The following is a 17495-nucleotide window of genomic DNA, read 5'->3' on the forward strand; positions in this document are numbered from 1 at the left end:
TTTTGCTTAAATCAAAAAATAAGATTTAAAGTCTGACTTCTTCATATAAAATATGTCCAGTATTTAACTGTCTCCAAGCTCAGGGACTTGCTTCAAGAAGGGAGTGTCAGTTGTGAAAATATGACACGTGGAAGAGATCTGTATTACATTACCTAATAGTTATGCATTTCTGTCAGAAACTTCAGAACGCAAAAAAATAAGTCCACTAGCCAAAGCAAGCTAAAAAGACAGATAGTTCTACCGATTAAAAATGATGAGGAAAGGCAACACAAGTTCTCTCCACCACATAAATAAACATTCTTCAGTAGGCCTTGGATCTAGCACTACACCAGTTCACTAAATGTCAGACACAATATTAAAATACTTTGCATTATGTAATGCTTTATCTCTGTCAAGGTAAACTTAAAATATTAACAGATGGAGTATTGCTATTTTGTGCTAAACTGGTACTGTTTAGTAAAGATTATCATTAGGTATCTCAGGTCACTTTCTTGCTTTTACAAGCATTTTACTTTGACATTTCTTAAGTATAAATATACTTTCTCAAAGTATAGTACTTACCCTTCCATTCCCCAATGCATGTGAATTAGAGCAAGAGAAAGTACTAACAGTCTTAGTCTTTGACATTTTGAAAACGTTGTCTCAGACAAGTGGAACTAGAATGTAAAATCAAAAACTATCCCCCTGTTCCGTAGCAAAATCAGGAACCAAAAAGAACGGCCAGTTGGGGGCAATATGTTTTGTGTCATCTGTCTTTTGTCCTGTTTTTTATGTTTACACAATAGCAATTATTCATTTTTATTATCATTGTGTTTATCCTTACATTGTGTATACTCTTTTGTAAGACAAGTATGGCCCAGCTACCTTGATTTAATTTGTTCATTTAGGAGTCCTGATCCACAGAGAGAGGTAAAGAAAATTTAAAAGTTGGAGTATTGTTGAAAATCTCAGTCTCTAATTTTTTTTGCAAAAAGTTTAATATCCCCTCCCGCTTCCCTACATCAGCTCAAGATAGTTAGTGCAAAATATCACCAAAACCTTACTTTGCCAAAGTCTCTCTCCATTCAAGCCAGGCTCTATTAAAGAAAATTTAGATAACTGTGTGCTGTGTTGCTTTAAAATAAAGTGAATTGTCTTAGGCCTTGTGAAGCACTTTGTCATTATCCTTCTACCCGTAATAATAAATAATGAAGGAAGAGAGAGATCAAGATGCCATTTGCTGACGTGGCTGAGGTTATACTTGTACAATTGCACAGAACACAGATAACAGGCCTCTAGACTAAATTATTCTTGACTCTTTTTAAAACTAGGAGACAGAAAAACAGAGGATGTACAGTTATTGACTGATCAGACATTGAAATTGGTTAGTGATTAAATAATAAAATGATATGCCATGTAATATATAATGTTTTAAAGAATTTTCACAGTATAAAATAGCTTGCATTTTCTTCTAGATTAATAAAATAATAAGCTAAATGTTTGTTAAATGTATTTCGCTATTGTCTAATTGCATGTAGTTAGGGTCTGAATTATTTTATAACAGTGACTTTATTGTCATTCTTCTTAATTTAGAGGTGATGTTTTAGGCCCTTCTGATTAGTAACTCTCATTACTGCTGTTATCTAGTGTGGGGCATCAAAAAGTCTGTCTCAGTGGAAATGCATCAGCTGGACCCAGACGTTGGTGAAGCAGTTTTGCACAATAACTATCCAATGTGAAAAAAAAAATGCATTTGCTGACACTTTGATTCTAAGATAAAAGGAAGAGACTGCTTTATCATTTATTCAGCTGCTAAAGATCTGTGTCTTACTAATTGTGGTTACTGAAGGTCTGCTATTAAAAAAGTGGTAACTTACTGACAGTGATGGCAAGATTTCTGTTACAACAGCCATGTGCAAAAACAAGCTATAAATGGATTTCCTTTACTTTCTAAAAAGTACTAGGGGAGGGTGTTACGGGCTAATAATGAAAATTATTAAAGTGATTCAACACTTTGGTTTATTTGCTTTAGATTAACATCTGAAAGCATTTCTCTCATCTGAAATATTTTTTTGCACCTTAAAATGTCAATCCATCTATTTATCTACTGTAAATCTGCAGAATCATGGGTAGTTTGGATCTATCCGAGTCAGCATAGGACACAAGACAGTAACAATCCCTGGAAAGGGTGGTAGTTCACTGCAGGGAGAATGCTTAGAAACACACAGGCCAATTAACATCACCAGCCCACCCAACCTGCATGTCTTTAGAATGTGGGAGGAAACTGGAGCACCCAGAGGAAACCCACATGTACATGGGGCCTATAAAATATAAATAGTGCAATTTCATATTCCTGTGTAGCCGTAACAAGATAAGCCATCTTTTCCAACCACATAACCAAGTGTCACCCCATTCAAAAACTCATTTTCAAATCCACAGTAAAAAACTGAGTCATAGAGAAGGGAGTCTGTTAGCATAGTAAGGGGAACAAGGAAGTAACCCAACAGTGCAGAAACCCACACTCATACACAAGAACTCAGTTTAGTTTTGTAGCTCTAATTTAGCTTAATTGCTTTTTTACTACATGTCACAAAGAAAGCAGAATTCCTTTATTCCACCCTTAGCTTTTGTAAAAGAAGCTAAATATATAATACATAGATATAGTAATCACACTATACATCACTCAGTAAAGTAATGAATAAATGATGTAGTAGTCCAGCATTAATTTAATGGTATAGTTGGGCATGTTTCAGCATACTTAAGTTTTTAGAGCTCATCTAACTCCAAAGTCCAATAGCATCTTGCCATCTTGGTGATGAATATTGTCACATTAAACACAAGGATATGGGAGAAATTACTACTGTAGTTTTTAATCCAGTTACAATCGTAATTCAACCAGTAGGAAAATTGCTGCAGCCGGAATCATAAAGACATGTATCTGGGGTAATTTACAGGAGGACTGTGACATGCTCAGGGACCGAGTAATACAGTGTATCACGTTACCCTACCTCATAGACTTCTTTTGACTGTATGGAAAAAATCATGGTCGTTTTCATACTAAAGCATTTTTTAGCCATTCATACATTTATCAGACTTTAAGCAGTATTGTGAAACAAGTAAAACTTTCTGGAATACTCTTTCAATACTGAAAAAAAGCTGAATTGTAATTAAGCATCTGTGAATAAAGAAACTAACAAACTACAATACTATGATGCACAGCATCCCCTCCCAGTTATGTTTTGGAACTGACTTTTCAGATATAGTTATCCCTTGCAATTTATGGGCAACATATGCAGGAGCCTTGGAAATATGGAAATACAATTTGGGCCCATGCTTAATGCATATTTTAAGTTTATTGCACTAAATAAGATACAAAAAGTTGCAAGAAATTTGACATAGAATGATCACTGTGCAAGCAAATCATATGTGTGAGGCTGTCTGCCAAGATAGTGATGTCCCCCATACAAACTGCATAGTCCAGCGTTCTTTAGGGAACTGTAACTTTACAAAATGTAACTTTTTATAATGACGTTTTGTGTATATTTATGGTAATAAGTGACAAAAACGTTTAATATTACAGATACAAAATAATTCACAACAAAACACTAAGCACTAAGCGAAAACCAATTACAACACAGTCCAGTTTTGCAAATGATGGTGTAGTTTTGAAATAAAATTCCCTGTGAGCAGCCTTCTGAAAATGATATAAAGTTTTGACCTACCATGATACCAATGTATGTGAAGATCTGTAGAAGCTGGGAGTGCTCCTTGACAAAGATGCTTTCAAAACCAGATGAAATCACTTAAACAATTTGGCACAGGACAAGAACATAAAGCCGGAGAAAACTGTAAAGCGATGGCTTTAATTGTAGTCCAGATCTGCAGTGAATTGTTGAAACAAAAAGACCCCACCAATTGCAACCCTGTCCACTTCTTATGGCTCACTTCTAAAACTAGTGACATTACTTTTCAGCCAGCAGCCCTCGGGACTACCACTGAAGCTGCCTAATTGAGCAGTACTCCTGAGGTTCCTGGAATTTGCAATCCATTTAAGTTGTGCTGCTGCTTAACACTCACAAGGGCGACCTGTATTCTTCTTTGCTTTACTGCTGTCCTTGTCCTTTGACAAACCAAGGATTAAAACAATCACAGCAAGCTGCAGTATAGCTCCACAGAACACTCCCTGGAGTCTGCTTTCTCATTGGATAGAAACATGTCAGCATAATCTTCAAAAATGGAAATTATCCAGCTGAAAATAAGGATCATCTGTTTCAAGAAGTGATGTGAGCATATGGCCATGCTAGATGGTAATTTGAAGAGCTCTGTACCGTCATTCCAGCTTACAGAGTACTGTAAAACGGAGTAGAGATTTTGAAGCTTTTTACGTTAATTATATCATTACAGCTGTAATATACATTACGTTATATTTCATGTTTATATTTTAATGTGTTCGCCCTGTAGGTGTTGGTCCTGCAATAAATCATCTGCCTTTTGTACTGTGGCAGCAGTGCTTCCCCAACCAAGTTAGCTGTTTTCTCTTCAGTTATATCCAGTCTTGGACTTGCATGGTTAATGATGCAGTTCCTACATGAGTTAGTATGTGTGTTGGGGGTGAAACCATAAAATATATATATATTTTTTTTGCAAGTTATTGTCTAATTTGCATTTAAAGGAGCAGTCACCAGTGATTTTGAAAGGCAGCAACTCTAGAATTTAATGCAGTTTTGATATAATTTCACTGTGTTTCTTTGAAATGAGAATAATTTCTATGACTATGAGAATTTTTATGTTTGTCCTTTCAAATATTAATATGGGATATTATAGGGGTTAGTTTTGAAAATTAATTAAAATGTACTAGGATATTTTTTTTTCTATTAATTTCTTAATTGTAAAACTGAGAAAAATAATACACTACCCTAGGTATTTAGTGTCCCCAATGGAAGGGTACATTTAATAGTGTTTTGCAATACTATACCAATAGAATATTTCCGCTGACATTGTGTTGTGTTTTTATGATAGCATTGCTAAACATGTGCATTTAGGATTGCTGTTAAATTCCAGGTGCTTTTTTAAAGTAGATAGATGAGAGGAAAAAAAATCCAAACACCATATGTCAAAATTTTGAAAACTCTTTTGAAATCATAAAGCTTTGTAGAGGCAATAACAAGAGACATAATTATGAGCACCATTGGGTCTAACTGTAATTTGTGAATCAGCTCAGGGAAGCAATTTTTTATATTCATCTGTTAGTACAACACACATTTTTTTATTTGTTTCTTTGCTGATGACACACTGTCTTTCCTTTAGCTTACATAATTATTCTACTGTTATGACTTTGAGTTGGTTAAGAATGTTTTAGGTCTTGAGAATCTATGGCATCCTACTGTTCTTTCAAAATGTTGTTTTTTTTTCTGCATCATACTCTTCTTGATTGTTAATGGCACATTAAAGTTGTTACATACAGTATATACACATTGACAAGTATGAACTTAACTGGTATACAGGTACGCATGCGGAATAAAAATCATGAATACGTAATGTCATTTGTGTCACTATGGCGTCTTTGCATACCTGACAATCAGGACATAAATACCTCCTATTGCGTCTACACATGTTTCTTTGCAAAGAAATGGCAAAAACGTGCCGGAGCAGAAAAAGAGTTTTTTTTTCTGAAAAGTGGCTCCAAGATGTGCCGTGGCCTGAAGCAAATGATGAGTGCATGGAAATGTGCTGCTAGATAAGCCGCTCACATTCACATGTTTCATACAATACAAGTGCATTTTACACAGGCTCAAAGAATTTCAATCATCCTTTGTTTGACAAACATGAAAAAAGCAAGGAGTACTTGAATTGTCGTATAAGTTATTCTAATAAGCAAGCTAGTCAAGAAGAACTATCCAGGCTCCCACTGGCTAGATGGAGAAACAAGCTGAATGAAGAACAACGGCAAGCTGTGTGTAATATATTTCTAATCGCCTTTCATAAAGCTAAACACACACATCCCATGTCTTCCTTTGCTGAGGACATTTCTTTACTGGAGCGGCTAGGAGTAAATGTCCGAGGTAAGTATGATTCACATGAATGGGGAACACGGATCATGCAGACCATTGCGCGCACTATCAGTGGGGAGTTAAGAGACGGGTTGGAGTCTGTTGAATTTTGGGCACTGATTTTTGATGGATCTGAGGACATAGCTAAAACCGAGCAGGAGATTGTTTACATTATGTCTGTGTCCAGCAATGGAGAGTTTACAATAGGCTTCCTCGGACTGATTGAACTTTGTACTGACCGAACCGAGCAGGCCATAACTGATGGACTTGTGAGGCTTTACCAAGACACAGGCTTGGATGACTGGATGACAAAGTTGGTCGCCATGTGCCCCGACTTTGCTGCTGTCAACATTGATATGTACAGTGGCATTGTGCCAAAACTATGGCAACTGGCTGTGGTGGTAGACCCTCTTTTGCACATTTTGTGCACCACACACACACTGGAGAACGGCTCAGAGTCTGCTGATCAATGTTCTGTACTGTGAGACCTTTAATTGCTCTGTGGTCAAGCTGCTGCAGTTTTATTTGCAAAAAGGTGTAGCAAAAAGCATGGCTGTGCTAAGGACGTTGTGTGAAGAGAATGGGATCTCCTTTGTCAAACTGGGTAGGTTTCATAATATCAGATGGTCTGCATGGAGGCATGAGACACTGTTAAAAATATCAAGACTATTGCCCGCCATTCAAATGCAACTCTCCACAAGTGATAGCAGTGACTTAGCATATCTACATAGATCATTTTCAGTGTTTTCTGGTGAACATGCTTGACATTGGCAACATTTTGAAGACCACATCTATTAGGTTTCAGAAGGAATAGCTGACCATTGGATAATGAAAGGATGAACTTATGGTAGCCATGGAGAGTTCACTCTTCTGCTTGATGGTGAAGGCCACTACAGGATCACACACTGTTCCTAACGCTGATGCTGACAGGGACAAGACAAACTTACTCAGGAGGTTAATTGAAGAGTTTGAAATCAGATATGACTCCCTCAAGTCATGTGATCATTTCTTAATATTTGATCCTTCAACTTTGCCTCAGGAAAAGCAAGACCTCCTCAGTTTGCACCATTCTTCAAAAATATGATGCCACCTTGCAACATGACAGAGTGACCACAGTGAAAGAATGGATGCGCTTAAAGCAAGCAGGAAAACGCTTGGCAGCATCCTCTGTGTATGACTTGGTCCACATAATAAATACAAGAAATCTAAATCCTTACTCCAATATCATCAAGGTGTTTAAACTGTCTCTTACACTGCCTTTGAGCAATGCAGCCAATGAGAGGGGATTCTCACATCGAAACATAATAAAAAACAAGTAGAGGTCTTGTCTGTCACATCCTTGCCTCACAGCCCTGATGCACATTCACTTCTCAAAGAAGACCACAGAGACATTTGACCAAATGCTAGCTGTTGACCTGTGGATGGAGACAGCTAAGAGGAGGCTCAACCAGGGACAGGGAGGTGCATCTGCACCATCTTCATCATCTGTAATGCAGAAAGCTGAGGTAGAGAACTGTGAGGTAGTCACCGAGGAGGAGAGCGAGGAAGACTGCATTTACTAAGACCTCAGTACATATAGGGTGAGTACCAAACTCCATCTCCTGGTACTCGCCTGAGTAACTCACTGAAAAAGTTATGTGCACCTCTGCACATTGACTAACTTATCACAGGAGTAATTCCAATTCTGAAATGGTAAAATGATAAAAGAACAGATGATATCTTAAAGGAAAGTTCTATTCTTCACTTCCTTGATTCTCGGGAAAACTCCGATGAATGTGTACACTCAGATTACAGTAATGAAATCAAAATATGAGGACGAACACTTGTGAACTTTAGATAACAGTAAATTTAAATGTTGACCGTCATTAATAAAATTACTGTTATAGTTAAATTTAGAAGGGATGAAAGGAAATGCTCATTGTTAAAACTAGAATGTGTCTTGAAATTGTGGCCTTCTTAAATTTGATAATGGATATTACAAAATATGCCTGCTTTTCAGGGTGTGGTGCCCGGCGGGCGTCCATGCCCGGCCGGGACGTCCAGGAGGAGTGGAGGAGGGCTTGTGCCTCCTCCAGGACACGAGAGGGCGTCCTCCCTGGTGGCTTTGGGGACCATGGGTACGGAGCTTGGAAGCTCAACCCTGTAGGGGCCCATGGTCACCGCCAGGGGGCGCCCCAATGCCTTGGGAGTGTTGGCCCTCAGTACTTCCGCCACACCGGGAAGTACTGGGGGGAAGAGATTTGAAAACACCCGGTGGATTTCCGGCTTCACCATGGGAGCTTCCGCCACACAAGGGTGTGGCTATGAGCCCTCAGGATCCACCTGGAGTCCTTCCAGGGGGAATAAAAGGGGCCGCCTCCCTCCAGTCAAGAGCGAGAGTCGGGTGGAAAAGGACGAAGCTTGGTGGAGTGGAGGCGGACAAAAGACTGAGAAAGGCATGGTGCGTGTGGCCAGGACTTAAGGGGTGATTGGTGCTGAGGCACTGTGTATGTGCACTGTATATAATATGAATAAACGTGTGTTGGGTGCAAATATGATGTCTACCTGTCTGTGTCCGGGATGTTCCCCACAAGGGGTATGTGTATAACACAGCTATTATGAAACAAAATTAATTCATGATTTGTGCAGTGCTTACTAACTTTTTTTAAGGAAAGTAAAGCCTGCATTTTGAAGTTTTGCTTTCTAGACTTGCGTGCAACATTTATTACTGTGCTCTTTATTAAGCTGTAACTTTACTGAGTGGCCTTATAGATGGTTTGTGGCAATTTATTAACTGCTTTATCAATGTTTGCTACTCTTGACTGTCATGCATGTTACGTTGTTATGGGTCTGTGATTAGGTGAAGATGTTTATTAGAGACTAATCAATGTAAAGTCGGTCAATATGTATGTACATTTAATAATATTACAACTACCACTACTGTTATATAATGCTTTACATTTCTGGCATTCCCACAATGAATTTTGCAGATTAAGTTAAATTATAATTCATTGCACTACACAGTCAAACAAAACGGTGAACAATGTTATTGTTACTGATGTTTATAATTTTCTTTCATAAATTTTATTATTTGTTTTGTTTTACCTACAGGAAATCAGACTTCTCCCAGTAATGGGAACCCTGGGCATATTGCATTTGTACTTGTTCCAGTGTTTTTTGTAATGGGTCTTTTGGGAATCTTCATTTGTCATGTGTTGAAGAAAAAAGGATATCGCTGCACAACAGATGCTGAGTCAGAGGAAAAAATCCAAGAGGAAAAGGCTGTTAGCTTTGGTAAGAACCAGTGTTGTTTTATGCATATGGGTAGAATAGAGAAGGCAAAGTGAGTCAATATTTGTAATTAATCTTCGTAAAGTAAAACATTGTCTTGGGCATAATGAGTACATATCCATTAGTTATACGCTACTATTTACATTATCTGTCGAATAAATTAATATTTGTTTGTAAGAAATATGATACTAGAATTTTTGTATGCAATACCAGTACCAGTGAAATTTTAGGATGCTCTGTATCTTTCAGTACCACAGCAAAAACAAAAATCCCATTCAGAGGCATTTTATTAAAGCACCTTCATTTGCTGAAGTGAACAATATTGTGCCCTTTTTTGTAATACAATACAATATAAAATATATAAACAGTAACAGTTACAACAGCTTTAATATTCTCTATTATCTAGAATTCATTTTCTGTGTGCAGTTCTATGTATTATGTGAGCCAAAAATTTAGAAATTTGAAGAGTTATGTTTAAAGTCACATGCATGCATACATACCCCACAATGTCAAACCTGCTTGTGGGTTGTAGGACTTGAAGCACTAAAGCAGGATTTGAGTGTTGCTTACCCTGTTGACTCTATTAACTTGTTTACTTTAATCATCAACATTCAAGCTTGTTCCTGAATGACAGAGGTAAAGAATAACATTACAGCAGAACAAACGTCTTTGTATTCCAAAATGTAATTTGTCTTCTTGCAGTTTAAAAGAAAAACAAAAGACCATTTCCCCTTGGGATTAATAAAGTGTATCAATCAATAAATCAAATACCGTAAAATGTGTTGGGTAGACATAGTTTCTCTTCCCTTATTGTTATCATCAAACTGAAAAAGTGTGAGATATGAAAGAATTGAGAGTCTTTTCATAGTCATGTTAAATGTCATAGAAAATATATTACAATTACAAACAGCCTCAGGTTCCTTTTTTAAATGTTCCTGCATTTAGCACATCTACACATTGAATTACAAGATTTGTGTTGATCTCTGCCTGATTCTCATTTATATACATTTTTCTTAGATATATTTCACAATAGGCAGAATATATTAGTGCATCATAGCTGAAAGGATGTTAAATATTTAGCATAGAATGATGACATGTTCTAGGATAAAAGGGTTGAAGCAATTACAGCAGTGTCCAGTTTTTAGTGCTACTGATTTCTTGACGTCATGGAAGTGTAAAAGAAATTTTAGTATTTGTGTATTGGAAAGGTGTTTAAAATGGTTAACTCATTATTTCAGGTCACTTCATTTTTTTTTTTTTTTGTATAGTGCTATTCACTAAGTATTGGCCCAGAGTGCTGTAACAAGTTCACAAGTAAAATACAATTACAAACTTTACAAATTATTATTTACAAAATGTAAGCCCATAAAGATATATTTAAACAAACAGTAAAAAGTAAAACTCCAGTCAGTAGCATCCCTGGAGAAAATAAACCCATATGGAGTCCTCTGTCAGTTATAACAAACAATTTCAGACACAGTCAGAGTCCTGGGGACCTAGGCCAACTGGTCATCCACTCCCTTCTGGGCATTTTAAAGTGTAAGTCTGTGCTGGGATGTTTAATATGATGACAGAATCTTTCTGACCACTGGCTCCATTAGCATGAAACCAGCTTGGAAGTAGAGCGGCGGCACTGAGAAGATAAACAGAATAGAGAAGGGTTAGTATTGGTTCATAACTATTGTATTAATTATGCATATGTAAATGACTAACAAACAGAGATACAATAATCACAGTTAATCAGCAGCTCTAATCGGGGTATGCTAAAATAAACTAGTGTGTCTTCAGCCTAGACCAAAAAGCTGACACCTATTAAAGGAGACATCTCTTCTAGTATATGAGCAGGCAGATCATTCCACATCCTTAGGGTTTTGAAGTTAAAAAGTCAACCACCACCTGTTACTTTGTTTGTCCATTTGAATCTTTAGTAGGCCAGCATTTTGAGATCTTAATGTGTGCTCTGGTTTCTAGGTAATGATAAGTTCAGACAAGTAAGCAGGGCCTTGGCCATTTAAGGCATTATATGTAAGAATGACAATTTTGAAGTCAGCCCTAAACTTATTTGGAAGCCAGAGTAAGGACGTAAGAACAGGAGTTACAGTTAGAGGTTGTACTTTATACATCTTGTAATGAATTAGCATTTTGAGTTAACCCAACACTGAATATAGAATGGTTTGAACAGCTAGTGAATATCATATCAGTCTAAATACACTAAATATGTTAATTTCTCAGTGTCCTTCTTATTTAGAAGCCAGCTTTATTTTCCAGTATTTTTAAGCTGGAACAAGCAGGTTTTCAATCGTTTTGTGATGTATGTTTTAAAAGACATGCTGGTGTCAAAGACAGTGCTCAAGCTGTGTGTTGAGTCAGTAAAACTAATATTTAAACTAGCTAATTAAAAAAAAAAAGTAACAGAATATAGATAGATGCCTGTGTGAAGTTTGTCAGGCAACACCTAAGTGATGAAGTAGACATTTTCTCAGTTTCTCAATACTTGCTCTGGGTAGCTGAGATGAAAGCGTAGCTTTTTGGTCCAATTCCACACATCATGTTTTTTGGGGGAAAAAAAAGCCTTTGACCAAAAGCACCTCATTACCAGTTGTAAAATATGATGGAAGAAGTATTAAGGATTGGGGCTGCTTTTCTGTCTGAGGGCCTAGCCGCCTTACCACCGTAAAGTCAATGTATTTTATACTAGACCAGACATTACTTGAGGGGAATGTGAGGTCATCTATATATGCGTAAATAAATATGATGAAACTGAATTATAAGTAAACTTTGTTGTAATGGAGCAACCCAAAACATTGATGGAAATGCAAAAAGAAAAATTCAAAAAGAAGAAAGGTAGGATTATGGAATAGGCAAATCAAAGCCTATAACCTAACCCTTAAAAATTATTTTGGAGTACTTCAAACAGGCAATGCATGCAGGGCTCCAGACTGTGACTAAAATGGTTGTATTGCAACCAGAAATAATCTTTGGCGATTATCATTTCTACTTAGTTTGGCAGTGGCGAACAAAATCATTGAAACTTTAAACTAATTATAACAGATGCAAAAGACCATTTTTTATTGTTGAGTGTATGTGCTATTAATATACAGGTATGTGTCCGTACACTGAGGGTGATGTGTCTAGTTTATACTTGACATGTCTGCGTCAGGCTGCATCAATATCTAGTTAGGCGCATAGGCCGCACAACAAAAATGATGTCACACTTTTGGAGATGCAAGGAAGAGAGCTTAAAACAGTAGGTGCTCCAAAGCTGAATGAGAGGTCCATAGTGAGGCATTGGATTTGTCAGAAACCTGATCTCAGCTAACCATAACTGTCTTACAGGATAATTTGACCCAAGTATTCATAATAGACAGCATACTGCATGAGTATGAAACTAAGATCATGGAGGGCTACAAGTTTTCATTCATCCATTAATGCTGCTAAAGGAAGATGCTTCTTTTGTCCTTACTTAAATGGACTTGCTTTTTAAGATTCAGTTCCCTTAATTATCTTTTTTTTTTTTTTTAACAAACACCCAAAAACAGTGATATACAAGGTTATCCAACAGATGACCAATTAACTTTTGCCTTCATCATGTGAAATTTGCTTCAATAATATATTTAAAAAGAACAAGTGAAGATCTAAGAAATGCGGATCTGATATGGTTCACACAATATTTGGATGGTGATATTAGAAAGAAAAAAAAAACACAATCAGCAGTTTTGGAAATGTCTGGTGAGATGGAATGAGAACACAGAAAAAACATAGAATTAGATCATGTGTTTCATTAACAGCAAGAATTGCTTATAATTAAGAAACTGGTTGGATCTAGATGGGTTGCACTCTGGGAACTAAGTTTGAGACCCATCAGTTAACTGGTCATCTGTTGGCTTGCCTTGCATCTTTTTATTGTTTGGTTGTTTTACCAAGGAATAAAGAAACAATTGTCCTAAGTCATAAAAAGCAAGTGAGTTAAATTTAACACAAGAGAAGTATGCAGTATTGGCATCAGTAATTATTTACTAATTAAGGAAATGACTTTCAGAAAAACCTGCAGACAGTGCGACCCTCCAGGATCTGTATTTGACACAACTGGTCTTGAGTCTTAATGTCAATGTCAATTTATTTATATAGCACATTTAAAACAACATAGGAATGCTTTACAATAAAAGAAGAAAAAACATACAATTAACATAAATAACATAAATAGAAATAAAATAAATGAACATATATAAAATAATAAATGGAAGTAAGATTACATAATCACTAATGAGGAAACCATCAGTATTACTGAAGGTCACGGAAAGCAAGTGAATAGAAATGAGTCTTTAATCTTGTTATAAACAGTTCAATTGTAGATGACTCCTTTATGTTATGAGGTAAAGAGATCCACAGGCGAGGAGCTGCAGCTGCAAAAGCCCTGTCCCCCTTAGTTTTACACCTGGTACGAGGGGCAACAAGAGACAACTGACCAGAAGATCTAAGCACTCTAGATCAGTGGTCCCCAAACTTTTTGACAGCAAGGACCACTATTAGATGCAAATTTTTCCACGGACCGGTTGGGGGGTGGGGGGGCAGTTTTATACACAATTTACATAACATTTCTATTATTATTAAGTTATTAAGCAGTTCGCATACGTTTGCAACCCAAGATTTTTCTTCTTTTTTTGCATATAACAAAGACATATGCTTTGCATTTGCCATTCCAACAGATTGCACATCACAAACATTAACACTGCTATCTTTTTTTCGTGTCTGCCGTTTCTATAGGAGGGTGACAATGAGTTAAATTCCAATGGATGTTTTTCAAATGTTGACAAGCATATAAGCAAAAGGTATCACTGAAAACCACAGAAAACAAAAACAGCAACAAAAAAAAAAAAACGGTACGAGGAAAGTTCGAAGAAAGAGTTTTTTTTTTTACAATGTTTCTGTTTGGGGATCGTTGTGCAAACGTGCACAACTGAGCTGTGACCACAGATCTAACTGCTTTGTGGATGATTCGTTCAAGCATTTCAAGGTCACTTCGTTGTAATGAAAGCATCTGCTGAATGTACTTCGTAGTAACGCGATTTCTATAGACTCGTGTCATATGGGAAACTGTCGGGACCATAAAAATAACTTTGTTGTAATACTCTCTCACCTCGGTCTCTCTCCTCTCTCTGCGCCGCTGTAAAGCCCCGCCCGCCAAGCGTTCTGAAAAGTCTGAGTGAGTCTCCGTTGCCGGCAGTTCTCTCGCGGCCCGGCTGTCAGACGGCTGAGGCCCGGTAGTGGGCCGCGGACTGGGGGTTGAGGACCCCTGCTCTATATGGCTCGTGTACAACACACAATTCAGATAAATAGGCAGGAGCAAGCCCATGTAAAGATTTAATAACTAGAAACAAGATTTTAAAATCAATTCGAAAACTGACAGGCAGCCAGTGTAAAGAAGCTAATATTGGAGAAACAGAATCAGACTTTCTTGCCCCAACCAGAAAGCGAGTGGCAGCATTCTGGACCAAGTCTAACCTGTGTATCAGGGATTTGCTAATCCCAGAATACAGCGAGTTGCACTAATCAAGACAAGAAAAGATAAAAGCATGAGTAGCTTTCTCAAGATCCCTAGAAGATAAAGGCTTGATCTTACCTAAAAGACGAAGCTGGAAAAAGCAACTCTTGACTACAGAATTAATCTGTTTCTCAAAAGAGAGGTTACTGTCAAAGATAACACCAAGATTGCGGACTTGAGATTTGCAAAAGACAGAGAATGAGCCGAGAAGACCAATTTGGGCTTTAGCTGATGGACCCAATATAAGCGCCTCCGTTTTATTTTGATTCACATCAAGAAAATTATTAGCCATCCATGGATCTTAGTTCAAAAACACAGTTGTGCAGTTGATTCATTGCAGAGTTGCAGATGGGAATATAAACCTGTGTATCATCAGCATAGCAGTGAAAAGAAATATTAAATTTCCTTAAAATAGCTCCAATAGGGTGAAGGTATATAGAGAATAAAATAGGACCTAAAATGGATCCCTGAGGAACACCACATTTAAGAGAAGCAGTAGACGAAAAAGAGGAATTTAAAGTCACTAAAAAGTGTCTACCAATTAGATATGACCTGAACCAGTTAAGAGCAGCCCCTTTAAGCCCAATAAGATGTTCAAGCCGCAACAGCAATATCTCATGCTCAATAGTGTCAAAAGCAGCAGACAGGTCCAGGAGGACAAGGACTGCAGCGCCACCTGAGTCAGTAATAATAGAGATGTCATTGAGTACTTTCAGGAGGGCCGTCTCAACACGATGATAGTGCCTAAAGCCAGCTTGGTAGATCTCAAATAAATTATTGGAGTTAAGGTGATCAACCAGTTAATTATAAATAATTCTTTCTAATATTTTAGCCAGAAATGGCAATTGGGAAATCGGGTGAAAATTGGCTAAAACTGCAGGATCTAATTCTGCCTTTTTTAGACAGGGACGCACCGTAGCATGTTTAAAAAATGAGGGCACAACCCCCTCACTAATAGAACCATTGATAATGGCTAGTAAAGGTGGACCCAAAACATCAAAGGCTTCCACTAAGAGGTGTGGTGGTACAATATCAAGAGGACTGAGAGTAGGTTTAAGGGTGTCAATAGTACTTTTTAACTATGAAAGTGAGACAAGATCAAAAGATTCCAAGACAATGCCATGATTAACAGTAGGAAGTTCATAGCCAGTTGGAACAATACCACAGTGGATTGTATCCATTTTACTGACAAAGAATGAAAGAAACTGCTCACATGAAAGAACAGTACTATTTAAACCTGTCACAAAATGAGGATGAATGGCTGCATTAATTGAATTAAATAAGACCCTAGGATTCTTAGAATGACGGGATAGTAAATCAGTGAAGAAATCATGTTTAGCTTTCTTAACTGCAACCTGGAAGTTGAATAGAGAAGTCCTAAAAATCTGTATAGAAACAATCTGTTCATCTTTTTTCCAACACAGTTCCGCAGTTCGACAGGCACGGCATAGCGGTCGTGTAGTTTCATTTAGCCAGGGAGCAGGTCTTCCCTTTATTACAGTGTATCTTGAGCGGAGCAATTGAGTCTAAAACTGTTTTACAAGAAGAATTAAATTCTAAAACTGAATCATCGATACCATCATATTGAACATGTACATCAAGACTAGAGAATATGGTTTTAAAATCAGATATAATAGAAGAATTTAAAAAGCGACAACAGCATGGAGCACATCTAGTAGTAGGAACATCAACAGTAATATTCAAATCCATCGTTATAGAAAAGTGAGCAGTAAAAGAAACTTCACATAAATCAATATTATTAACTGAAATATCACATGTAAGAACGAGATCAAGGGTGTGACAGAGATAGTGAGTTGGTGTATTAATATTCTGGATAAAATCAAATGAGTCCAATAGTGATAAAAATTAATTAACCAAAGGTTTTGATTGACAACAAACGTGAATGTTAAAATCACCAACAATAAATACTTTGTCATGGGAGAGGGTAATATCAGCCAGGAGATCAGAAAATTCAGAAATGAAGATATCATTAATTACAGGAGGTCTATAAACCACAGCAAACAATAAAGAAGGGGAGCTGCACACTTCGAAAAGTTGCAGTTCGAAGCTAATAAACGGACCCCTTGTAAGGCTCCGACACAAGAACATACTTTTAAAAACAGTGGCAATGCCCCCACCACGACGAGTCAGCTGAGGAGAGTTTAAAAATGAATAACCTGATGGTACCAAGTCAGTAAAACATGAAGAGTCACCATTTACAATCCAAGTCTCAGTGATGAAAAAGAAATCCAGTTTATTTGAGATAATAAAGTCTTTTAGAGTAACAGTTTTATTAGACACTGATCTCACGTTCAAGAGAGCAGCCTTGATAGAAGTAGAAGAGCTTGCTGCGGGACAAACACGGGGGAGCGTGCGAAGATTAGCAGTGTTTACTCCCCGAGAGCACACAGAGGAAAAGTGATGCTGCCAATTAGAGTTAGAATTAAGAACCTGTTTTTTTACAGAAGGTAGGAAGTTGGTACGGTTGAACCAATTGGAGAATATTTAAATATAGTTCACTGCAGAATAAATGACACTGCATTTGGAGATCAAAGATGAAAGTGAACTGTAAAATTGACATTTGTTATTACCCGTAAGGGATTATGATTGTCAGCTGGCGAAATATAATCTATTTGAATATCTTGCAGTTATAC

General features: G+C 37.2%; 1 protein-coding gene and 1 long non-coding RNA gene across 2 annotated transcripts in view; one reads left to right on the forward strand and one right to left on the reverse strand.

Moving 5' to 3' along the window:
• LOC127527940 (uncharacterized) overlaps positions 1 to 3916 on the reverse strand; it is a 48705-nt gene extending 44789 nt beyond the window's left edge. The window contains exon 1 of the long non-coding RNA XR_007935125.1: positions 3702 to 3916. This is a non-coding gene — a long non-coding RNA (uncharacterized LOC127527940). The remainder of the gene's footprint in view (positions 1 to 3701) is intronic.
• The window catches only part of rell1 (RELT like 1), a 97460-nt gene that overhangs the window by 26791 nt on the left and 53174 nt on the right, over positions 1 to 17495 (forward strand). Inside the window, exon 2 of the mRNA XM_028801988.2 lies at positions 9120 to 9302. Coding sequence (XP_028657821.2) covers positions 9120 to 9302 — 183 coding nt within the window. The remainder of the gene's footprint in view (positions 1 to 9119; positions 9303 to 17495) is intronic.

Source organism: Erpetoichthys calabaricus, chromosome 5 (assembly GCF_900747795.2).
Source record: "Erpetoichthys calabaricus chromosome 5, fErpCal1.3, whole genome shotgun sequence".
Lineage (NCBI taxonomy): Eukaryota > Metazoa > Chordata > Cladistia > Polypteriformes > Polypteridae > Erpetoichthys > Erpetoichthys calabaricus.